General features: G+C 57.5%; 1 protein-coding gene across 3 annotated transcripts; it reads right to left on the reverse strand.

Moving 5' to 3' along the window:
• Window positions 1–3388: 3388 nt before the first annotated feature.
• Window positions 3389–24580, reverse strand: Aspg (asparaginase). Of its 3 annotated transcripts, none has more exons than XM_038335899.2 (15): window positions 24280–24580; window positions 18938–19046; window positions 18056–18167; window positions 16692–16817; window positions 15189–15272; window positions 14323–14449; window positions 10790–10902; window positions 9827–10009; window positions 9600–9713; window positions 8931–9053; window positions 7687–7782; window positions 7281–7444; window positions 5868–5954; window positions 4331–4430; window positions 3389–4089 (listed from the first exon to the last, which is right to left on the reverse strand). In XM_038335899.2, the coding sequence occupies exons 1-15, from the start codon at window positions 24359–24361 to the stop codon at window positions 4006–4008; spliced, it is 1704 nt and encodes a 567-aa protein (XP_038191827.1). In that variant the 5' UTR covers window positions 24362–24580; the 3' UTR covers window positions 3389–4005. The 3 variants fall into 3 exon arrangements, with proteins under 3 accessions (XP_038191827.1, XP_038191828.1, XP_038191829.1); XM_038335900.2 differs by lacking the exon at window positions 24280–24580 and adding an exon at window positions 23750–23936; XM_038335901.2 differs by lacking the exon at window positions 24280–24580 and adding an exon at window positions 20454–20914.
• Between the last annotated feature and the right edge of the window lie 564 nt (window positions 24581–25144).

Genomic DNA, 25144 nt, shown 5'->3' on the forward strand with positions numbered 1-25144 from the left:
AGTCTGCAGAGAAGGAAGGAGACGCAGGCGCCTCTCGACTCGGCACGTGTCAGCAGCGTGGGCGAAAGACCAGGCTACCATGGGCGCGGGTCCGGGGTCGTCGCTCCGCACCCCAGCCAGCCCGCGAGACTGCACCGGTCTCAACGGCCGGGCGCTGCCCCCTCCGTCCCCCAAGCAGACCTTGGCCGTCGTGGGCCGCCCCGTCGCTGTCGTCGCCGCCGCCGTTGCGTGCCGGGTCTAGTGGTCCTAAACATTTCACAATTGCGCTACAGAACTGTTGAACTGTTAAGAACCACTGGACCCGGCGCGCGTGCAGAGAGAAGCTGCGCGTGGCCGGGAGCTCCGGGGCCACTGGTCCGCGCCCTCCCACGACCTGGCCCGCGTGGCCCGGCTGCACTCCGTGCGGCGGCGGCCGCCGTGGCTGCGCCTTTTATGCCGCACGGCCGCCCCGCGTGGCGCCGGAACGCGCCAGCCGCGCTGGCCAGACCGGTTTTTCCAGGCCCGCGGGTCGCACGGCGGGTCGGCCCGAGGCCCCAGGACCGGCTCCGCGTGCCCGCGCGGGGGTGGCCCTGACTCACCGGCCGCACCCGGCGCCCAGCTTGGCGCACCTGGCCGGGGTCGGTGCAAGGGCCGCACCCGCTGGAACTCCGAGCGCCGAGTTTGCAAAGCTCATCAAGGGGCCAAGCCGGCAGGGCACGCACCGAACCTCGCGGGGGCGGGACCGGACACGCCCGCACCGCGGACTTGCTTCAAAGAGAACTCCGTGGGAGGGGAAGAAGGGAACAAAGAGAAAGTGAAACTGGGTGGGGGGGCTGCGGTGAGTTTCTGCTTCCCAGACCTGGGGCGGCGCGAGCCTAGTCTGGGTCCTTCCGCCAGCCGGCAGGGTCCTTGTCCCCAGCCCAGAGGGCCCCGTGTGCTCCTCACCTGCAGGCGCCCTGCTGTCTTAGCCACTGAGCCCACAAGGGTCTCATACCAGTGCAGCGCTGTGAGGACAGTGTTACAGGTAATGGAGAGCTATTGGAGGTGATGGTCCGATTCCTTCTCTCAAAACTTAAAAGCCCCTGAGGACCAGCAGGAGGTTGTCATAATTTATTCAAGTCCAGCCCAGACAGCCCAGGGGACGAGCCAGATGCCACAGACTGGGCCCAGTCAGGAGGCAGCCACTGGGCTGTGAGGGAGTCCCTAGACTTTTCAGTGATGCGGTGTAGGCTGAATAGTGAAGGTTTTTGTGCTTCATTTTGCAATTGGGTAAACAGCCCGAGAGAGGAGCAGTGGCATAGAGAACTAAGGGGAATAACAGGTATACAAGAGTCGAACCTCACCAGGCACACAGACTGGAAGTCATCGCCTGTGCTCAGTGAGAAACTCTGGAACAGCAGGATAGGAAAAACAAACATGCAAACAAAACCTTCACCAGCAACCTAGCCTGCGTGGGCTCCCTTCCCTGGGCGCTGTGCCTCAGAGGGGACTTTGTGGAGGCAGGTGACAACGACAGGCCCCTGTGACTCTCTTAGGACTAGAGGGGGAACCTTGCGAGAGATCGCCTGTATAAGTGAGAGGGGTTGGGGTGCCCTGGAGGGCTCTCAACCGGGGGAGACTGATTATAGAAGAGAAAACGCTGGGAAAAAGGAGAGGGTGTGATGAAAGGGAGATGCGCTGGAGAGATAACCCTGGCACTGGAGGAGTCTCCCTAGAGGGAAATTACCAGTGTGAAAAACAGCAGCGAGCCCTCCTCCCACTTGGGAGGAGGGCCATAGAGTTCCAGACCTTATCCAATCAGGAGTCTGGTCTTAGGACAATCAGAGTCACCTCAGCTCTGCAGCTGCCAACAAGGGCCCCCAGTGTTCCTCCTGTCCTTTACTTATCTGGAAGATGGAAGAATGACCCACTGCTCTTCTTGGGGCTGGAAGGAACTTGTGAGGACCCCAAAGTGTTGTATCATGCATGGATCGTGCCCTCTAAACACCTTATCCATGGCCCTCAGAAGAATGTAGTCATGGAATACCTGCCTTCCTCCCATGGTTTCTGGACAGTCAGAGCCTGTGAAGCCAGCCCAGGGTCTGTCTGATGTGAGGTTGAGAGGTCCCGGAGAACCAGGACTGGCTGTCAGGCCTAGCAGAAGTCTCTATTCCTGCCCAACTGCTGAAGCATCCTAACCCTTGTTGCCCCAATTCTGCAGAACCTCTGTGACCAACAGGCTTCTCCCAGCTGGCAGCTCAACACCCGCGGGAAGGCCCTGGGGATCCAGCAGAATGGGGGAAGGGAGGCCCCTGGGCTTGCACAATCTACTGAGTGTGGTGTACTCTAAGCAATGGCTCTGCCAGTCCCTCGGGAGAAGAGTGAGGGCCTGCTCGTGGACAGCAGGCTGAGCTCACCTTCCACACCTTCCTCAGGCGTGTCTGACAGCCTCACTACCCTCTCTGGACCCTGGAAGTCTCAGCCCACAGGTGATATCAGGACTTTTGACGCTCATGCCCTCTGGCCCCTCTCCACCCACTCAGCAGGGATTCACTGAGGTGTGGGGCAAAGGCTTCGGGGCCCTGCTGTGCTCAGGTGGTGTTGCCAGGTTGTGCAAGGTCTGAGCACACCTGTCTGGGTGAGGAGCTGGGAGGCTGCCAGGGCAGTGTCTGCTGGGGCCTGGGAACCAGGCTGAAGAGCCTAAGGCGTGGGTAGGGGAGCCTCAGCCTGGCTCACCCAATGCCAAGGGTCAGCTCTTGGGGTCTGCCCACCATCTGCAGGTTGTACATCTCATGGGGGCCTGGGTTTTTCCTGTCTAGGGACCCAAAGGACAAATGTGCAGCCTCATGCAGGCACAAGGTAGAGGAGACCTGAGGCTCAGGGAAGCTCCTTGCTTCCGGCAAGGAAGAGTGTGAGGACTGTGTGTGACAGAAGAGCTGGCTAATGTCTCACACCTGAGGAATTAGCCTGGAGTGGCTGTCCTTGCTAGATATTTAAAGTGTGTACTGAGGGCTGAGCAGGAACCCGCTCGCTAAAGTATGTCCCATTGTGCCTTAGCCAAAGCCTGCAGCTCCTACCTGTGTCGAGATGCTTTCTTGCCCTCATAGGCAGCCCAGGACACAGAGAGTAACAAGTTGGAAGCTGGAAATGCCCCATGCTTGGGGGTATCTGCCAGAATGCCAAGGTTTCCTGTCTCTCCCCTTCAGCCCCTGACTGCCTGGGAGAAGTAACTTAGTTCCAGATGAGAAGAGTCAGATGGGACAAAAGCTGCCCGAGGGGATGGGAGTGGGGCAGGACTTACTCAGGCCCTCCCCCATATCACCCTATCCTACCATGCCTGGCCAGCCTAAGGACGGTTGCTTAACTGGATTACTGTCTGCTGTGGAGACAGCTCTCTGCCCCACATGCCCACACAGCCACAGCCCACAGACCCATTCAGGACAGCAGCAGCTGTCCCCACAACTTTATTGACACTCTGCTCAACAGAGACCTCCGGATTGTGGCATGCCAACAGGCTGGGAGGCAGTTTAGCAGATGCAGCTGGTATGTGCCCAAGGTCCCTTGGGCAGTAAGGAAGACCCCATGCTGCAGCAGGATGGCCGGTTGAGAACCAAGGAGGACTTCTAGGAAGCAAGGTCTGCTGAGGGTGGATGTGTCTGGAGGCAGGGCTCCTCCTACTCGACCCCAGATGCTCTGTGTATGGAGTCCAGCCATTCTCAGGAGATAGGGTTAGCCCAGCCAGTCTCAAAACTCCAGAGGCACCAAATAATGCAATGGGAACGGATGTGAGCTCGGGGGCCTAGGCCCTCCCAGTCTCCCAGCCCAAGACTGGGTAGGGTGAAGGTCTGAGGTGAGCCTTGCCTACATGAAGCTTGCCTACATGTATCTCCATCAGACTGTGCTCCTCCCAGAGCCCACGAAAGACTCGGGACAATGTGTCTGTCCACTCCTCAGGCTGTCTCAGAACAGGCTCTGGGATAGCAGGTACCAGGATCCAGCTGCAGAGCAATGGGAGCTCACTGAGGGGACATCAGCCCAGTCCAGGACTTAGTGGGGCTGGGGCTGGGCACTGATCCTGTCCGTAAAGCTCTGTAGTAGGGCCACCACGTCTGCATTCCCAGCAGCTTCAGCCTGTAGGGGAGAGAGATCTGTGGGATGTCTGGACTGCAGTGCCCAGAAGCCACAAAGCCCCGCCCACCAGGACTGATGCCCCACCCCCACCCTGGGGACTGACAGGACACACCCCATGGGTTGGGTTGATTCTGAGGAAGATATATCCCTAGAAGGGATAGGCAGCTCCTGCTCCAGGATCTGGGACAGGAGCTGAGGACCTTTAGAACTCCAGCATAGTGTACAAGAGGGAGGCTCTCACTACTTGCAGGGCACAACGTCCATCATAGTCCAGCTGTCCGAGGTCAGCCCCGGCCTGCCACCATGCCCTCAGGCCTTCGCTGTCTGCCCTGAATGCCAGCCTGGGGGGGGGGCGGGGACAGGGAGGCAGAGAGAAACTGTCAGAACTTGCTGGGTCCCTCAGCTGCCTACCTTCTTATGTGCCCCTCCCAGTGCCCTGGGTATTCTTACAAAGACTGCCCTAAACAGCTGATCCAGCAGCACCCAGCCCTGAGGCAGGAGTCCCAGCTGCAGGCGGCCTGGAGTCTGGTTTCACATATGGGGTGTGACTGTGACTCAGGTCAAGGGCACGAGCTCACACACACACACACACACACACACACACACTCATATATCCGTGAGCATGCACATACCCACCCCCCCCGCCAGTTTCATATTTCACAACACAGCAGACCTGTGACGTGTCTGGCCTGTCTCAAGACAGAAGGAAATACCGACAACCAGTAGCTACAGAAGGGAACCTGTGAGGTCTAGGGTCCAAGGTGGCCCTGGACCCCGGTAGGCTGCAGGAGCGAGCATCCTGGCTGGGAAAAAACTACAGGAATGGCTTCCCCTGTAGAGGAAGGCTGGGCGAATAGCCTTGTCCTTGGACAGTGTCTTCACTCTCCCAAGCTCTGTCTTTCCACTCTAGAGCCAGGCCCCACCCAGGGTAAGCTGGGGGAAGAAGAGATCCAAGTGGCCCTATGACTCCTTCCTGTTCGGGTAGTCACAGCCCCCAGGTGGCACTGTATAATTTCTGGGGTAGATCATGCTGGAAGCACCTCCAGCCCTCCCCATTCACCTATACTGGTTTCCCACACCTCAGCCCAGGCATCAGCTCAGGTTAGCCCTGCCCCAGTAAAGCAGAAGTCTTTTGGAATGACTGGTTCCAGACTCAGCTGTCCACGCGCTGCCTCAGTTTCCCTATCTTTCACTGGAGCCAATAGGTCTGCCTGGGTGCAGTCTTAAACCACCCTGCCCCAGGAGACCCTTCAAAGCCAACCAAGGCCAGCTTCCATCCTCTTGGGCCCTCACACCCTCATCCCATTGCCTCTGTGAGCGATTTATTCCTTACTCCTTCATCTTTTGGGGAGGGGTTCAGTAAACAGTGCTTTTCTCCTGGGGTACTGCAGACCAGCGTAGGGACCTGAGATTGGGCTGGGAGACTAAGATGTCCCAACAAAACAGTCTGAAGTCTCACGACAATCACCCGTACCCTGGACAGGATGGACACACCACAGATAGCACCCAATCCCAGCTGTCACCCATTGCCATAGCCAGACCTGCTCTTCTCTTTCCCTTAATGCCAACCAAGCCCACAACACACGCACACCCTTGCTGATCGTTCTGCTGGGTACTCCTGTAACTGGGTTTGAGGGGGGTACTTCTGTAAGCCAGGCCACCTGGGTACAGGTTCTCCCTCTTCAGTCCCGCCTGGCTGATCTGACCCTCCCAGTAGCCCCACTGCCTTCCTGGACGCTGAGACCATCACCCATAAATAGAGATGCTTAGGCTATCACCTGCACAGTTCTGTCCCAACATCCTCCAGCTCCTGGGGAGATAGGCAAGCCCCAGCGGTCCGCAGCAGCTCAATGACACCCTGATGCCTGCCATGAAAAAGTGCTGATTATCAGTGTGGCCTAGACCCTGCCAGCCTCATTCAGCTCTGGTGGGGGACAGGGGCAGGAAATTCCCACCCAGACACCCACAGCCTAGTTCCAGACAAGCACTGTCCCTTGGTTCTTTGCCCACAATAGGGTTCCATCTCAAGGTCCATGGCCTCCATTCATCCAAGGCACCTTCACAGCATGTCTGGGGCCAGAGGCTGTCCCAAGTCACAAGGCACTAATCAGCTGGCAGAACAGGTGGTCTCCCTGTGCAGCTGGGAACAGCACCCCAGAAGACAATCTCCTACCCTCAGCCAGTCAGCCCCCACGGTGTCACACACCTGAAGTGATCTCTCTGATTAGGTTCAGGATAGGATCTGGGGAAACCAAGTCAGTTGTGCCCCAACTGAGCCCTTGGCGAATGAGTTATGGCAGACAGACAAGAATAGTGGGGTCTAGTTGGGCCCTGAGCCATTTCCTGAGTCAATCAAGCTGAGTCAAACCTGGAGGGGGTGCTACCTGCTGGGGCTGGGGATTCATTAGGGTACAGACACCCCTGAGCAACTCACAGAACCCCCTCCCCGAGCATCCCAAGGTCTGCAGGCTGTGTGCTGCTGTGAGAAACCCAGGAGCGGATCTGGTAGAGATGACGCTGCCAGGCAGGTAGGTCCATCCCACTGCCACACCACACGACAAGCTGCCTCCATGTGTACCGCAGGAGCGATCACGGGAGGAAGCCCCTGTGAAGCCCCCGACACTGCACACATGCCCTCCGCACCCGATACTGCTCTCAGCTCTAGGACAGGAACCCCGATTGGGTCACTACATGAGGAAAGTGCTAGAACTTTCCCTCACAGGTTGTTGGGTAATCTGCAAACACCCACTCTCTTAGTATTTCCAGGGCAGGGCTTGTTCTACCTGAGACTATCAGGCAGAATTAACTGAAGAGGATGGATGAGCTGGCAGAATTCCCAAACATGTAGGATCACCCTTCCACGTGGGGTGAGCGCCAGTCGGGACCATCCCACAGAGCATCTGTCTGTGCCTGGCATAGCCGCTCTGCTAGCTCCTTCTCTGCCAGATCTCTGCTGAGTGTGGGTCACCAGGAGCTCCTCATACATTACCAGTAATATTCTCCTTTCTGAGACGCGGCTAGCATCTTCTGAGGCCATTTCTTCCCTGAAGTCCTTCCCCATTGCCCCACAGAAGCAGGCCTCCCTCATGGGCCCTGTTCGTGTTCCATCTGATCTTTGCTCACTCCAGGCAAGTATCCTCTCCCCAACTGCCCGGCCCACATACCACCTGCAGCATCCAGGCCCTTAGTACCTGCCCCTCACGGCCAGCAGAAGTGGGCTATGGCCATCTTCATTGTGGGCATTCACATCCACACCTTCCTGCAGCAGCATGGTGACCACGGCAGTATGACCCCTCCGTGCAGCCACATGCAGTGGGGTTTGACCACTAGAGTCCTTCAGGTTGAGGTCTCTGCCCTAGGGTGACACAAGACACACAACCTCACAGAAGGGTCAGGCAAGGTCAGGTGGGCCACAGAGGCTTGGGAAGGATAAAAGTACGGTTTATAGCTCCACCCACTTCCAGCAAGGCCCTTGGGTTAGTATGTAAGCCCACTGCCCAGTGTGGCTTCGGAGGGTTGGTGAGGCCCTGGGGAGAGTGTTCTACCTATGTGAACCATGTCCCACCTGCTAGTGTTGTCCCTCAGCAGGAGACTCACCAGCTCCACCAAGGCCTGCAGAGTGTCTAGGTCACCAGCATGAGCTGCAGCCAGGGCCAGGCTGGACGTCAGGACATCCTGCACGGCATCGGCCTCCTAATGGGAAGGCAATGGCAACATGGGCCACCGCCATGCTTTGAGGCCCTGAGCATTTACAGGGTAACAACAGATAGCACCCACAGTTCCCTGACTGTGTGGATGCCACTTCCACACCCTGGGGCAGGTGGTCTCACTACATGAGGAAAGTGCCAGAACTGCCCCACTGGAGGGTTCTGGCAAGGAGCCTCATGCCCACCCACAAACCCACCTGTTCCCATGCCCTGGGAAAAAAAGACCAGGTCACCAGGCTACCACCAGGTTCCCTTCATCTGCTGTCTCAGAACTACCATTGACCCCCAAAATCTGTTTCATTTTCTGCCTCCACTGCTGACAGGATGATAGTCAAGTCATCCTTAAGGGAGCATGGGAAATGGTGCAGCCCCGCCCCCACACATCCACCAAAAGGGTCTGAGCACACAGGTATCATATTCTTGGAGCACCCAGTTGCCCAGAGGCTCTCCAAGGTCCCAGAAGGCCTTCAAAGTGCCACTTTGTCCAGCGTCCATGGCTGGCTTAATCACAGCCTTGTGATAGCTTCTGGCCAGCTGGGCCCTCCAGGGTTTCGGAACCTCACACAGCCACCCTAATGATAGGTCACCGCCCACAGCCAGCATGGAGCAATTAACCAGCTGGCTCATAAGGCTGCTTAGGAGGGCCACCTCCTGGGCTCTTGGGTCTTTAGCTTCCCCACGCCCTCCAGGGTCTAGACACGCAAGTATTGAGGACAGAGGGAAGCTGGGAAATTAGACCGCATTCCAAGGTGCAGGTGTGGGGCCTAGAACCTCCACTCAAAGTCTTGACAAGACCCCAGTCAGCCCTGACTATCCAACACCCAGGACAGACAGCACCCTCACCTTGCTTAGGCTCACCCCAGTCTGAGCTGCAAGCCAGGACTGACAGGCCGTGGCTACGGCGGCAGGTGCTCTCATCTCTTTCCTCCACACAGCAGACAGGCCCCTTCCCCAGCTCTGCCCTATGATCCCTCCAAATCCTCACCATCCACCCCGCACCTCCTTCCTGGTCCTCGTCCTGTGCCAGAAGGACAGTGGCAGTAGATGGTGCAGTAGATGGTGCAGTAGATGGTGGGTCCTGCCATCCCGTGAGGGTGTTCAGGCCCCGCCACTCCCCAACACTGCAGCCAGTACCTGGCTGCCATTCAGACTGAGAAGCCATGCTATCCGGTGGCCCAGCGCGCCATCTTGCAGCAAGGACTGGTGCTCATCGGCCACAGGCAGTGTCATCTCCCCACGAAGGTTCTTGACCAGCAGCTAGAACAGGACACAAGGCTGGTAGGCTGAGCCGGCACAGCACCAGGGAGTCCTGACCAGCTGAGAGGACCTGGATCCCCAGGCAGGGAGATGGGCCTGCCACAGGGCTGGCAGGCCACCTCAGTGCTCTACCCATACAAGGGCTTAGTGTGACCCCACCAATCCCCCAAAAAAGGCTAACACTGCCCCCTTTTTTATAAGCTCAGGGTTTGCTAAGGCCTCAATCAGGGTATGGCAGCCTATGAGCCTGGAGCCCTGTGAGTCTGAGTCCCACCTGGGAAGGAGGGAGCAGGACAGGGTGTGAGGAGCAGTGGGGTAGGGGTGCTGAACTGGTACTCAGAACCCAAGGCTCCCCAGAGAAGGGTAAGGGTGTGGGCTGGGTGACCTGGGTCAGCATTGGCCCTATCATCCGACAGGGAATTCCCCTTCCACTTCCAAAACAGACACAAGTACTCCGTCCCACCCCAAGCGCCCTCAGGAGTCAGCAGGCACGCCTGTGCACCCAGAGGTGCTCTAGTTCCTGGAATAGTCCACGGGTGTACACACCTTCTTCCGGTCATCCAGGCTCAGCTCCGGCTGGCCTAGCACATAGGACAGTTTGGCCAGGGCAGCCTCTGACGTCATGTCGAAACCTGAAACGATGCCAGCTCCTGCCATGGCCTGTGAGAGGGCAGAGGGAGGTTGGGTCAGGGACCTCCCCTGGCTAAGGGGAGCAGAATCCAGACACACGAGCTGTCTCACTACCTTTCCCCAAGCCCCTTGTCTCCCCCTACCATGCCAGACGCATAGTCCGAAGTCACAGCCCCCTGAAGGCAATGGGTACAGTTGACAATGATCAGGCCTTGCTCAGATGCCACCCGCAGCTCCTGCAGCAGGTCTGGCTTGGTGGGCCCATTCCCAGAGCCGAAGGTCTCCATGACCACCCCTTTCAGTGGGGGCTGCAGGAAGGTCCGGACCTGTGTAGGCAGGACACAGGTTGGGGGAGCTCTAGCTGGCAAGAACAGCAAGCAGGGCTTGTCCTGGCTTCCCAACTGTCTGACTTCCCTCTCAGGGTAGCCTGGCTCTGTATGACTGTGGGGAGAGCTGAGCTTGGTATTCCCCCTACCCCTCTAGTGCTAGCCAGGAGGAGCTGGGCTCCTGACACTTGGAGGCCCTTAGACAAGGCCCTGCCCAGACTTCCCCAGGCTGGACAATTCCATTCAAAGGACAGAGGACAGTTTTGTGTCCGCCCAGCATCCTGTATAACAGGTAAGGGAGGCGCCAGTCACCAAAGGAACAGCTGTACCGAGAGGCTGATGACAGGAAGCGGGGGAGGGTCACAAACAGGACAAGAAGAGGCAGGGATTCAGCATGGCTGAGGCAGGAAGAGTACACACAGGCCAGCCTGGGCTACAGGCTAAGACCCTGTCTGAAAAGAAAACAGGAACAGTAGAAAGTGGGGTTCTGCGGCCACTCCCACATCAAGTGTCCACAGGCATCAAGTGTCCACACAAAGAAGCCCACATTCGGCTTAAGTGCTCAGCCTTGCACCCAAGCAGGCTAGATGTCAGCCCAGGAAGAGCTGAGCCCAGCTGAGAAAGGTGCACAAATGGGTAGGCTGACAGGTTTTGTAGACCATGGCCTGAGAAAGGCCTGAGACAGAGGGAGGGAGTCTATAGCCCTGGGGGGCCCTGGGAGGCATGGGAGCCTGGGAACCATGGAGAGCACTACAGGCAGCAGGCCTCAGGCTTCCCTACCAGTGAGGCAGGGATCCCAGGGTAAAGGCGCAGCAAGCCCACGTCACGCTCCATACTGCTGTGCACCACGAGACGGTCCTTCTGGCCGGCCTTCCGTACCAGCTCGCGGTTGACTAAGGACAGAGAACAGAGTCAAAGCTGCAGGTCGCAGGCAGCTGCAGCCCAGCCTGCCTCCAGGCTTCCGTGCCCACCCTCTGCCCACCCTGGTCTCCCTCAGGCTGATGCCAGGCTCCACAGCAAGCCCATGGGCTGGGAGGAGGTGTCAGGGGAAAGATCACTAGCCAAGCAGTGGTAATATAGGTGGTGACCAGGGTGATAGGGCTGAGGACTGGGAATCATGGCTGACGGGCGAGGGAGAAGGGCAGACGAGCCAGCCTATGCTGAAGGAGAGTGTGTATGTGGCACACAGAACTCCAGGCAAAGGGACTGGCACGTGCTAAGGCTGGAGCCGCAGTCTGCTGGTCCCAGAGGAAGGACAGGCTGCATCCTCTGACAAACAGCCTAGCTGTGGCCTTCTTGCTGGATACTGGGGACCTCCTATGCCCACTGTCTACCAAGTAAATTAATTGATCTTCTCGACAAACACCTTCAAATTTACCCCCAAATTCTGGGGGCCTAACAGTGCCCATCATCCCTCCCACACTCAGGCTGGGGAGGGAAGAGAGCAGCAGGAACATGGGGTCAACATCCCTTGAACAGTCATACTGGTGACCTTCCAGACAAGTACCTTGTCCTTAGGGTCAAAGGTCACTGTAAGGTCAACACCCAGGCTCTAGCTGTGGGTGGGAATAGGCATGGCAAGCTATCCCTTGCACCTCATGAATCTGGCCACTCGGATGCCTCCAGCCCAACAGAGATGGGATGTTGGTAACTTCCCTGTACTAAATGGCACCCGGGGCCCTCTAGTTCAGCCCAGGAAAACTGAGTCCCAGAAAGGGGAATGGTCTTCCTTGAGGAGCTACACGCAGAAGTCAGGCTCCTCCTCCACGACTGCCCTTGCGCTGCCCTCCTGACACGATGCAGGGTGCAGGGGTCATCGACTCAGGAGGCCTGGCTGCCGTGTCTGCCAGAGCGGTTACATGTGATAATCAACTGGACAATATTCTGAACACACGCTGAGAGGTGAAGGATGAGGGAAGGAGGGGCAGGAGAGGGAGCGGGGTCCTCAAGCAGCGAGCTGCCCACCCCACCAGCTACGGCATCTATCAGCTCACACAATGGCAGTATGAGATGTCCTTTAATTTAGGGCTGTGCACCTCAGCTGGGCAGGCAGATAAGGTTTGGGGGTGGGGGTTGGTTGCCACCAGAAGACTTATGGCTACAGAGAAGGGCTGCACGGAGACAGAGGACTGCCCCCATGGACAGCCACCCTCCTTAGGATCTCCACGGGGACTCTGCAACACAAAGGCGAAGGCAGCAGTGACTCACTCTGGCTGCCACGTCAGTGCTTTAATAGCCCCTGCTGCGTTCCAGGCTGAGAGACCGAACCTGGGAGTCAAGTCTGCCCTTAGCTTAGTGTCTGAGGTGGCCCCGCGGCTTCTGGGAGGCAGGTGGCTCCCATGCACAGAGAATGGCACTGAGTTCCACGTGTCTGTGTGTCAAAGGCATGGCAAAAGACTCCTAGCTACTGGGCAACAAGATCAAGGAGCACCTTTTGAGCAGGAGTGAACCCTCCCTCAGCTCCACTGCTCTGGTGGGATGGGAAGGCTTCCTAGCAGAGGCAGATCTGGAAGAAGTAACTGGGAGTAAGGACAACGGGAGTGGCACAGGCACACAGGAATAGGCAGGGCCAGTAAGACCTGGCTGTCCCCAGTGTGTCGTGTCCCTGTGCCAGGGCAGAACAAACTGGGCAGCTGAAGTCTCTGTCTTGTCTGTCATCAGAGATGGCTCCCTGCTCCCCTCATGTCCCCGAAGATATATGAAATATTGGTGGCAGCCTGTGGGAGGCCTGCATTGCACAGATCCCCAGGACTCTGTCCTGGGGATGGCTGCCAGGAGCCCCAGTACCCCTCCCCAGGGCCCCACAGCCACACCCCGAACAGAACCCCAGATTTCTCAACATGAGGTGTCAGAACCGGCTGGGCAGCCTGACAATAGCAAGAAGGGGAGGTGCAGGTTCCCACACACCCACACACGCAGGATGGTAGATACATCAGGATGTTGGGCTGGTACTGAGGGTGAGCCTCAGCTCTGGGCTAGGGAAGCTACCGGTGGGCTGGGCTTGCAGACCAGGTGTCCCGGCATGGCAGAGGCTTTTAGATTCAGGGTGAAGGCCTCTCTGCCCACAGGAGATGCTCCAACCCTGAGCCCGGGTAAGCAGTGACTCAGGTTTGGAGAGCTGAGCTGCAGGGTAGTGCCCACAGTCACTGCTCCCCTCCCTGGGCCACTGGTGCCAACATGGGATAATAGTCAGACCACCACAGGTATTATCTAATGCAGGCTCTTCCAACGAAGCTTCAACAGGTCTAGCCCCAGATAGCAAGTGGACCTCTGGCACCCCAGAGTCGCTGGGGTGCAGGCTTGGGGTTTTTCACTACCTAGAAGATTCTAGGCTAGTGGCAGGAAAGAGCATGCGATGGGAAGCCAGGGTGAGCTGAGACCCTGGAGTTCTGTCAGGGAGGGAAGAGAGGAGGCTTTGAGGAAGTAGCCCTACCCTTTCTGGAGGGTCTACTCCTGAACCCCAGTTTCTGATACACAGGAAGAATACCAAGAACAGACACCTGCAGGTCCCAGCAACACTGTGTCCCACCCACAGGACCTGCCATGCCCAAGCAGAAGCACAGTGTGGGTGAGAGCTGCCGCCGCCCTCCTAGAGAGCTGGGACACTGCCAATTGTCCTGTCAGAAGAGCTGCTTTGACTCTAGACTAGCAACCCGACCTGACCATGCACAGGGAGCCCTACTACTAGGAGCACCTACTAGGTGCAGGACTCCCAGGTGGAAGATAGCCCTGCCAGCACCTCCCCAAGACGGGTCTTAGGCTAGAACTACACAGACAGTAGGTCAGGGACCAGAGCCTGTTACTAGGCAGGTCTGGGTGCTCAAGAACCAGGCGCCTGTGGGCAGTGGTGCACCTGCCGCAGGATCAGTGGCTGTTCAAGACTCCTCTACACCTGGACAGGACAGGCCTGAAGGACCAGGAGGCAGCTTCCCCAATTTCAGAGATACAGAGGCCCTTCAGATTTATATCTAAGGTGGAAAAGCTGGGGTTACTCAAGTCAAAGCCCGACTGGCATCAGAGGCTGTCCACACTTAGAGTAAGGAGCTGCTATGCCCTTATGGAAGCCCCAGGACCAGGACCCTCTGGGACACAAAAAGCTAGGTTTTCAGAAGGACCCGTGTGTGCAGCACTGTGACAGGCTGTCACAGAGAGGGACTTCCTGGCTGGAGTTATGCGGTGTGGCAGTACCCACAAGAGCCAGACTCCGCCCCCCACAGCCCATGGTTGTCACAGAGGCTTCTCACCTCTACACAAGACCCCAGGCTCCTCCTTCTCACTCCCAGCCAGCGGGCCCTGCTTTCAGATCCCCTTACTTGTGACATCTGCACCCACAGTGGCCAGAGGGGGCAGGTTGGGGGAGCAGAAGGCTGCAAACCTCCGCGCGTCCACCTTGGTTGTCCGGTTGCCCCGATAGAGCTGATTCTGGAAGAATAGGCAGACCTGTGGAGGGAAAGACAGCAACTCAGACCTGGCCCCCGACATCCTCCAGCTCTCCCCAACCCCACCACCGCCAACACACCAAACCTGGGAGGTAACCAGCAGGTAGGGTCCTGCTAGCCAGTACCTACCTAGTGAAAGCCCCAGTCCTCTGGGACCCTGGAAGCCTGGGCACTGAGTGCACAGACGGCTGCAGGAGGCCCTGGCTCTCCAGCCAGCACTTCTCCGCTGGTGCTGGTAAGCTCAGACCACATGTACAGGGAGCCAGAGACTCCTCTAGGGTGAAGGAGGTGAAGGGGTGACCTTTGACCTGCCTGCTGCTCTTTCCTAATGCCGAACCCTAACACCACCAGTCTCCGGGACTGCTAAAGACAAAGCAGCTCCCGGCCTGTAAGAGGCCCACCTGTTTTTCTGCCTCTTCTGCCAGGTGAGACAGGGAGCCCATGAGGAGGACCACAGCAGACTCCATAGCCTACGGTGGGTCCAGTCCATTCCCATGGACTTATGTATATGTATATAACACAAGTGTAGAATATCTACAACATAAAACCTGGCTGGTGACAAGAATATCGGTGGGGGACAGCTTTCCTTCCTTGGTTTTGTCAATTCCAGGTGAGGGACACGTTTTCAAGACCGTTCCAACCTCCGGCCTATGGGTCCCCACGTGGGTCATAACCACAAGCTCTCTGGCATTCACCGTCCCACCGTCCACCCAGGCCGCTCCTGTAGCCAGGCCAGATACCTCAGGAATGATGTACTGGCCAGCCATGAGCAGGGCTCCCAGCAGGTTTTCACGGCCATCGTTCCACAGTGCATGGATGGGTACCTGGGGAGATGTCAGGGAGGTGGCTGAGGCCTGGGAAGCCAGGACATACCTGGCTCCCCCACTCCAGGAAACCTCTCAGGCTGAGGCAGGGAGAGAAGCTGAGACAGGGGTTTGGGGCAGTTAGCCAACTCCCAGGGCTGGGAACCTCTGGCATTTCTTCTGACAGTGCCAACCTTCTCTGAGCAGCTCCATTTGGCTGCCACAGAGGGGAAGTGACCAGGAGGCACCCAGGTCCAGTTCTGGCCCCCAGTCCACATGGCTGCAAAGCCCAGCTTCTTCACTACCCCAAGAGCTGGGAGCCAGGCAGGGGGCCCATGGCGGCAGCTGGGTGGGCTGCAGGACAATGTCCTTCCTGAGGCATGCGGGGTGGTCTGGCTTGTTCCTCCACTGCCTAAGTGTGCCACAGACCATGCTGGGAGTGGCTGAGCAGTGCCCAAGAGGACACAGTGGGCAGGACTGAAGTGGGGACATGCAGAGAGACTGTGGCCGGAGAATGGTCAGGCAGTTGTCAGTGCAGCCCCTGGAGGTGCAGTGTACACCCTCTTATGGTGCACAAGCAGGAGAGAGTCTAAGCACACTGGACCTCACTTCCCCTGGGAATAACAAAGGTTAGGGATGCTCTGTCATGGGTCTTCTCCAAGTAGGGCTATTGTACTATGTGCTTCTCTGGGAAAAGGGAGAGACAGAGCCACCACTCCCAACAGCACCTGGCACTCTGGCAAGAGGTCTCCCGTGGGGGACAGCTGGACCCACTCCTTCCTGGTGGAACTTCCCCCAGGTTGTGTTCAAAGGGACCCAGGTGCTGGCATCCTGTCCAGAGGTCTTGGCCCTGCCCCATGAGGGATCAAGGACTTGGGTGGGATTGCTCTAATGGTCACCCATAAATATCAGAAGTCCCAAGACAGCCTTCACTCATAGAGTTGTTTTCCATGAAATTCCATTGACCTTGGTTTGGGGAAGGGCACAGCAGGTTAGGACAAGAGAAGGGGATGTCATATGTGATGATTGCTAGGGATACATCAGAGAGAAGAGGAACGGGGTGGGGGATGAAGGAGTCTCCCTCTGTACTGCTTTATGTGCGTCTACCATGCTGAGTCTCAGGTGGTAGCAGTGGGTAGCAGACATGAAGCCAATAGGGAGAAGAGGAAAGAAAGGGAACCCCACGTGGCAGAGCTGTAAGGGGCTCAGCTCTGGGTACTCTTGAGGCCTCAATGGACAAGACCTCCAGGAGCCTGTGGGTCCCTGGTCTCAGGAGGAGTGAAGTGGCCAGGCAGGGCCAATGCCTCAAGTGTCTAGAGAGACCCTAACTGGCATCACACAGCAGACACGGTGTTGGAAACAGGTGTCCTGGCAGCAGCCCAGGGCTGGTCAAGGCCTGCTCTGTGCCGCCGAGAACTAAGACACCGTGGGACATATTACCTGGGCCCCGGTGAGGATCACAGGTTTCTGCAGGTTCTCCAGCATGAAGGACAGCACCGAGGCGGCAAAGGCCATGGTGTCCGTGCCGTGGATGACCACAAAGCCCTGGTACTGTGTGTAGTGTCTCTGTTGAAAGGGATGAACTCAGGGCGGACCAGGTCTTTCGACCACAGGCCTTCTCCGGGGAACATGGCTGCAGGCAGCTACCTCCTCACAGGCCATGAGAAAGAGGCCTGGATGCTGGCAGAGGGCTTGGTGTGGCACCACTTCATCTCCCACTACAGGCCCTGTCTGGAAGGCCAGTCTCTGCCTGGAGTCCCCTGCAACTCGCTCTAAAGAATGAGGGAATGTGGGTCTCAGGGACTCGACACTGCTGGGGACAGCTCCACAGACTTCCAGCTGGTGCCTCCCAGGAGCAAACTGGCCATGCTGGACACCTCTGACTATCACTTCCTGGTGGTATGCTAGCCAAAGATATGGCTGCCAAGACAATGGTTCTGAGGGCTAAGAGGCTCCTGCCAGAGCCTCCTGACTCATTGAAAGACAAAAACAGAGGAGCTAGGAAGTCTCATGGAGCGGAGTGCCCTCTGCTGGCCATATGAGGTACAGCGGCTTAGCGACCCGCTGTGAAGAGCACCAGGCTGTTGGGTGGGGGCCCAGAAGAAGGCCTGCCCAGCTTCATGACAGAGAAACACCACCTGGACCTAGTCTGGAGACCCTGTCAGTCACAAGTGAGGAAGATGGCCCTGAGCCACCACAACCTAGTCTGGGAGTGCCCACTAATGGCCTGGCTCCTGAAATGGGCAACTCGGAGCTGGCAGTAGGGGCAGGAGCCTGGGAGAAAAGGCAAGCTAAGGAGGGCAGGGGCGGCTCCAGGGTAAAGCAGAGAGGCAGCTCCAAGGTTGAGATCGTGGGGGTGAGTCAGGCCCACAAAGCCAGCCAGCCCCCACGGCCTACCACACTACTAACTGGAACAGGTCAATAGTATGAGCAACCAGCCTCTACTTGTGTGACAGAAAGGGCCTCAGACTGTGCCCAGTGTGTGGCCCAGGACCGAGCACTTTCCTGAGGCTGCGCTGCCCTGTAGGTCACCGCCAGATCTCAGGTGGACAGACAGACTCGACCACAAGCCCAGTTATTCACTTGCCCAGTGCTTCTGTAGGGAGCCTGCCCTGCCCTCCAGTCCCGCCCACATTCAACCCCTCCCACATCCCACCCTTCCCATATCCCCGTTCCTCCCATATTCCAGCCCTCCTGCACGGTAACCTCCCCCTGCCCACATGCTAGAGTACCACCTTCCAGTCCAATCCAGCCTTCTGGCCCCGCCCACACCGCATAGCCCCGCCCACACTCCCACCCTCTACCTCTATGGTCTGGGCAATCTGAACCCACTCGGTGATGGTCATGTCACTAGAGTCGAAGAGTGGCTGGCACTCCAGCACCGTGTAGAGGATCCTCTGGTCAGGACTGGCCGGGCTGCAGGAGGCAGAACCTGTCTCCCATGCTGCCCCACCTTCACTGCCCTCTCCAGCTAGGGTATGGGCCGGGTTGTGGCATCCTGGATGGGGCTATGGAGTGGGCTGTGGGGTGTTGGGATATGGTTGGGGCTGTGCCTGGCAACCCCACCCCCCACCCCGTGGAAGGGGTTTTGTGATTAGTGTGGATGGGCTCCACCTCATAGACAAGTCTCACATCATGTGTTCAAGACCAGCCTCCCTTCCATCTGGAGTGCTCAGGGGCAAAGACTGAGGCAGACAGGCTGGCCTTGAGCAGGGTCATCCCCTACACCAGTTCAGACCAGCTCCTGTAGAGCAGGAGTCTACCTCACTCAGCCGTGAAGGGCATAAGGTAGCTGAGGGCAGTGAGGATACACAAGACAGCCAGGCTGAAGAGGGAGAGGCCCCTGGGTCAGCCCAGGCTCTCTTGATAGGTTTGGTACCTAGACGGGGGTATCCTCAGCATGCTTGCTAGGGCTTTGTCTATTCCTGGCCCTGTGGGCTCAGCTTAGTGGGGAGGAGAGGTGGAAGGCAGTGCGCTAAGTCGCAGACACACCGCAGTACGCATGCCACCTCCAGTACAAGGTCCAGGAACTCGAGAAGTGTCCGGGATGTCTCATGCAGATGGCTCACATGGGAGTCCCAGGACAACAGAGGCTGTACCCTCTGGCTTCAGGCCCTGCCTACCCTCTCCACCCCAGGAGAGCTGCACACTGTCCCTGCCTCGGGCCCGAAAGGACGTGCACTCACGGCAGCACCAGCGTATCCTCGGGCAGGTGGTGGGCCTGGGCATACTCCTCATCGTGGAACATGTGAAGCGCCCTCAGGACAGCAGCCAGGCCTTTCCCAGGAACCAGCACTGCAGGCAGAGTCCAAGCAGAGTGTGGGCTCCAGGCCAGGGCCGTACCAACTCCCACAGTCAGAACCCCGTCCCTTCCTCCTGGGTGTCAGTCCTGGACTGGGGTAGGGGCCAGGCCTCGGCTGGGCTGGGCCACAGCTGCCACCAAGGCCCCTGGGAACTTAGGTAGCAGTTTCATCTGGAAGCTTTGGCAGTATCCTTTGGAGTTGACTCCTGATTTGGAGTTCTGGTCTCAAACCCAGGCAGTCCCAGCAGCGCTAAGCACCATTCTGCCCTGCCCTGCCTCTGCTTGTACCAAATATGTCTGTACACCGCACCAAGAGGAGTCCATCGGGCCAGGCCCTCTCCGGGATTGGACTCAGTGACTGCCATGGGCACTCACAGTTCTCTCCCCACCAGCTGACACTGCCCCGCCTGCCCCCATTTCTCATCAAGTAGGCACTTCAAGGGCCAGCTTGAGGCCACCCCTCTGGGAAGTCATCTCTGGCGCCTAGGCCATAATGCCCTTCCCATAAGCCCCCTGACCAGCTCAAGGCTTCCCAGAGGATATGGACTGTGTACAGTTCCTCCAAGGTCCATCTCAGGCCCCGGCCCTGTCCCCTAAACAGAGTCAAGCACACAGTGCCCCAACCCAACCTGCAGCATTAGAAATCCCCGAAACCTGGATCTAAGGGAACACTGTGAACCCTGCTCATAGGACACCCTAAAGGGCACTACTGCCTGGGAGAAAACAAGTCCCAGGAGACAAGAGCTCTGTGCTGCTCTTGGCTCGCTCTGTGACCTTGGGCAGATTGGGTAACCTCCTCAGGCAGTCCTCTCTCAAGGCCCGTGTGAGAGGCCCTTCATGCCTGATCCTTGCGCACAGCAGTGAAGACAAAAAAGTCTCCAGAGACGCACACGGGGCCTCAGGAGGAGGCAGTGGAGGAGGAGGCAGTGGTGTGGCTGTCCTGGGTATCACTGGGTCACAGCCCCAGTCTCTGCTGCCTAGACCCTTTCCCACGGCTACATCACTATTGCCGAGATCCTGTTCCTTCGACAGCCTGGCCGTCATTTCCCAGCATTGGATGGGCACGCTATACCTGCCGCCAGAGCTTCTGCAGCCAAGCCCTGACTACGGAATCAATCTCACATGCTGCAGGCATAGGGACCCTTGTCCACTGGGCTCAATCCCAACTATTACCCTATTCCCCATCTTCAAAGCCAGACTCCCTTCGCCTCTTCTCTGATCACATCTGCAGATGCCTTTGTCACGAGGCCGCATACTTACATGTGCTGTCGTGAGGACATACACTTCTGAGGACTCTGGGGAGGATCTCCTATCTCTGGTCAGGGTCAGCGGGGAGTAGACCTAGCAGGCTTTCCTTCCCCACACCATACCACGCCTGAATCAAACTGCCAGTAACTCACCCCAGAACATGTGGCTGGAGCCAAGGAACACCAAGGTGAGGGCTCAGCCCTGCTTGCGGACTTGCGGGCCTCAAGAGTGCCAGACTCCAAGCAGGTTTGATGCCTGTGTCAGCCTCCTGTCAGCAGGCATGGTAGGCATCTAGCAAATCACCTGACCAGGACTTCCCCAAGTATACTCTTGGCTACATCCTATTTCTTGGGGTAAGTATAAGGGTACTCCAGGCAGCCCCAAGCCCCTGCCATCCCCTCCTTCCATAGCAGCTCACCCCTGTCTCCTGTACCCAGCTAGCCTGCAGCTCCAGCTGCTGTCTGCCAGCCTTTCTCTGATGCCGGCTGGACCTGGTTCTTGAGAACATGGTCACAAGTTAAACACAAATCAGATGGGCTCCCATGTCTCCCAGGTGCAGGTCAGGCGCCCTGCAGACTTCGGAACTGACACAGCTGTTCCCCACCACTACATTCCCCCAGGTTCAATAGGCACCCCTTGTCTCCCAACACCCCCCTCCAGCCTGGTATAGAGTTCGTAAAACTTCATGGGTGCGGTTTGCCGTTGCTGTTGTCTGCTGCTGTAGCTGCCACTTACGGAAATATCTCACGGGCAGAGCTCAGAAAACAGATAAACCCTGAATGTCCAGTCAGCCTCATGGGCCCCCAGAGCCCCCAGAGTGACCAGGACATCAGCCTGCCTCCACATGCAGGAGCTGCCCACGCCACTCAGCATCCTAGGCCAGAAACCTGTGACATTTGTCCTTTGTGACAAAGTTTCTGGAGGCATGACTGTGTCTAACACCCTGGGAGGGTGGCTCGAAAGGGCCACCCGTGTATTCATGTAAGAACAGGTAGGCGGGTGGGGGAGCACACATAGACTGTCCCCTGACAATGCAGCAAACAGAATAGAGGTCCTGTAGCATTACAGACAGGAGGAATGTAGTCACAAAGCACAGACCCTGGCAGCCACTAGAAGGTGGGAGAGCAGGAAGAGTTCTCTGTCAAGGCCTTGAGACTTTAAACTTTGTCTCCAGAAAGAGGGACGGACCCTGAGGCTTTCCATGCTGGTTGGTTGGCAGCCTCAGGACAGCTGGACCTCCACTCTCCACGTGAGCTCCCCTGACAGCAGATGGCACTGGAGTAGCCATAGAAACCTGGACGTCACCTACAGGAAGGTGAGATGGGTGCTCAGGCTAGGGGATGATGGACACGTTGCCTCTGACCATGAGCAATGGCTCCTGGGGACACATGGCACATTGGTGAGGTCAGAACGGACTGGATTCAGGGGTTACGGACTGAGAGCCCCACCTTGAAGGGTGGCATCTGGGAAGCATCAAAACCAGCCAAGAGAAAGCTAAACTCTCCTATGTTTTTCTTTCTGGAGAGAAAACATAAACTTGTTACCATGTGGCAAGGTCCTAGGAGGGAAAAAGTGTGATGGAACAGCCAAGAAGGACAGGAGCTGCCAATGAGACCATTTTTCTGGATTCTACAGCAGTGTTTTAAGTTAGAATTTGCTGTGATTTCTTTCAGTCTTCTAACACTGGCTTTCACCCCAAGCTGCATTCTTTTCCCATGGAGTTTTTTCACCCCCAAAGCATACAACCTGGGATGCTAACCCCACCCTACCTGGAACCACGTCGTGGCTGTACAACTGCCGTACTGGGCATCATCCCGACTGACAAGACTCTATGGTTGGGGCTAGCTGTGACCACTAGGCAGGAGGCAACCTTGGCTACTCTGTGCAGAAGCTTAGCCACCTCTCCGTGGTGCTTGCAAGCAATGGCTCCCAAAAGCAGCAGGCAAGAGGGACCCTAGCTAACACAGTGCCCAGGTGTCACCCACACATGCCTGGGTCATTGGACACATGATTTTTGACTCGGAGGTGAAAAGGTGAGCCACGCTGTACCTCTGCCCTCTCCTGCCCTGGCAGGGCTTGTCACACAGTGTTAGGCACTGTTTACCATTAGACACACGAGCTGTCCCAACAGTGACAATCTACACAGCTCCTCTGCAGCGAAAGCCACCACTCCCACTCACCAGGGGCCAGGGCCCACAGAAGCAGGGCCAAGCTGGTTAATCATTCATACCAGTGGGGCCATCCAGGGCAGGCCATCCAGGGCCTGCAGCCCACAGTTCAGCAACCTCCACAGCAGGGCACGCAGAGGGCTGGGACATGCCTGAGCCCCAAGTTTTGGGCATAGGTTTTTATCCTCAATCTGCCATGCCTTGGGTTCCGCCCATTCCTGGAGACCTCTTCCCTTCAGAGAAAACCAAGGTGCCACTTCACACCTTTGTATCTGGAGAAGAGGTGACTTCGGCCACACCTGAGGCAGACCCCAAGGCTCCAAGTCCCAGCACTGGCTACTCATTCACGTGTGCAGATCCTGTGTCCCCGTCATCAAAGGCCAGACCTCATTTCTAGTTCTCCATGTCCTTGGGGACTAAGCCCAGGGCCCCCTAAAGTTGTTCTGAAGAGGGAAAGGGGAGCGGCTGCAGGATGTGGGGTTCCATGGAGGCCTGGAGGCAGCTGGTCTGGAAGCAGAGCCCTCAGCTTTGAGCCAGAAGATGCTGCCCTGGGAGCTGCCTGCACCTCTGCAGGGAAGACTGCTGGTCACTCTGAGCTCCTTGGGTGGAGTGTCCGCCCCTCCGAAGAAGGGGCTTCTAGCATAGAGTAGATGCCTGACAGTCACCACCTCTTCCCAGGCCTCGCAGACCCCGGAGCACGGAGCAGCCTTCTGAGGGTCTAGAAGATCTTTAGCATCTGAAAACCCACACCCCACTGCACCTGGGTGTGGGCCATCAGAATCTTTAGTTTCCTGACCACCATGCCCTCGCTGCCTCTTAGTGAAACCTAGCACACGATGAGCACACGGGAATACCCAGGGGGGCATGGGGCACAGTGTCACCACAGGTGGGACTGTGGTCAGAGTCCACGTGTTCCTTAGTGTAGGACATTCCAGTTGAGCACAAGACCGAAAGTGCCCATATGTCAGGCCTAGAGGGGAAGCAACAAGAGGTGGAGCGGGCCTGGCCGCAGAGCCATCTCCTGGGCTCCTCCCTCATTCCCCTCACACTGTTGCTTGTGGTCTGGCCATACTTTCTCCTGGGTCCAGCAGCCACTCATTCCAGGAGCCTCTGTGTTCTCAAAGGAGTTGGCTCAGAGCAGCCCCAACACAGCCCAACAGCATCCACTGTACCCTGGAACCCAGGGGCAGTAACTGACCCTCTAGGCTTAAGCACCTTAATGGGTGTCATTACTTTATCCATCACTCAGGTGAAGGCAAGCAAACTGGCCATGGTCCTACCTGCTAGTGGGGGCATTCACCAGGGTGTCCCAACCAGAGGCAGCAGGATGTTGTCAGAGGGTGGTCTTCCAATAGTCTGGATGACCTTGACCCTAGTGCCCAAGCTCCTAGAGGGCAGGCGAGCTTGGCCCTTACCTTGGGAAAACTAAGGATTGTCTCAGGGGAGAGAGCAGGCAAGCAGCTCTGCTGGTGTTCTCCCCCCAACCCCCCCCCCCAAAAAGAAAGCAAGCACACGCCAAGGACTTTCTTTTAAGGGTTCGAAGGTGTGGAATGTTCCAGCATCTTTCCCAACACCCTGGGCACAGAAAAGAGCAGTTTTCCCAGTTCCCTCCTCTGTCCTTGTGTCCCCTGGCTTCGGGACACTTCAGATCGGGAAGTGTTACCATGCCCCTCACCCCTTCCAGGGACCTGGTTTCAAGACTCCCAGCCACCGGAGGAAGCGTTCCCGACCCCAGCAAGAGAGAGCCCTAGAGCTCCCAGTGGCCAAGCCCTGAGGCCATTCTGCCTAGGGCGTGGGTACGCTGACTCACCACCACCCTCGCTCTTCATGCCGATGGTGCCGCCAGTGTAGATGGCCAGCAGCCGCCGCTCAGGTCCGGTAGCGCGAGCCATTGCTAGGACAGCGGGCTCCTCAGTGGGAACTGAGCCAAAGGCAAAGCAATACTGGGAAGCGGTGGGGCCTTCAGGGTGGGGCTTGCTGGAGCCCTGGGGCTCTTCTGGTTGGTGCGGGCTGAAGATCCGAGGTAGGGGCTGGACCTCGGGGCGGAGGAGGAGTCGCCTTCAAAGTAGAGAGCGGGACACTTGTAGAGTGTGCTGCAGGAAGGATGTCTGCTGGGGATGGGGCTGGAGCCATAGGGGGTGGGGCGTCATGAATGGGGCGGGCTTTCTGGGTTCGCCTCACCTAGTGCAGAGGCCAAGGACTTCCAGAATGCCCAATCAGGGCTATTCTCCTGCCCTGGCAGCCCCTACAACTCTGGGATCCCAGCATTGCGGTCTAGACCCTCTGAGTAGGGCTAGGCTGAATTAGCCGATTTCACCGGAGACTGGCACTCACTTGTGATCTAAAGGTCCCAGGAGACGGAACTACAGCTGCAGGCTCCCTAGAGTTGATTGAAACCGTGATGCAGAGACAGCCCACCCACCCGCATGCTGCTGGACTCCGAGCATACTCAGCCCTTCAGAGGAAACTGAGAACGTCCTCTAGACTGCCTTAGGCCGAGGTGAGGCTATCTCAAGGTGAAATAATGGGATATATTCTCCAGCCTAGAAGAGTTCAAGATCCCAGTGGCAGCAGGTTTGAATCCTCGTGGAATCTCTTTGGGGGACATGACCTCTTACTGTGCCCTCGGTATTTTTTTATGAATTTGGGCACCCAAATCTAACCCATAATAGTAC

This window comes from Arvicola amphibius, chromosome 7, assembly GCF_903992535.2.
Source record: "Arvicola amphibius chromosome 7, mArvAmp1.2, whole genome shotgun sequence".
Lineage (NCBI taxonomy): Eukaryota > Metazoa > Chordata > Mammalia > Rodentia > Cricetidae > Arvicola > Arvicola amphibius.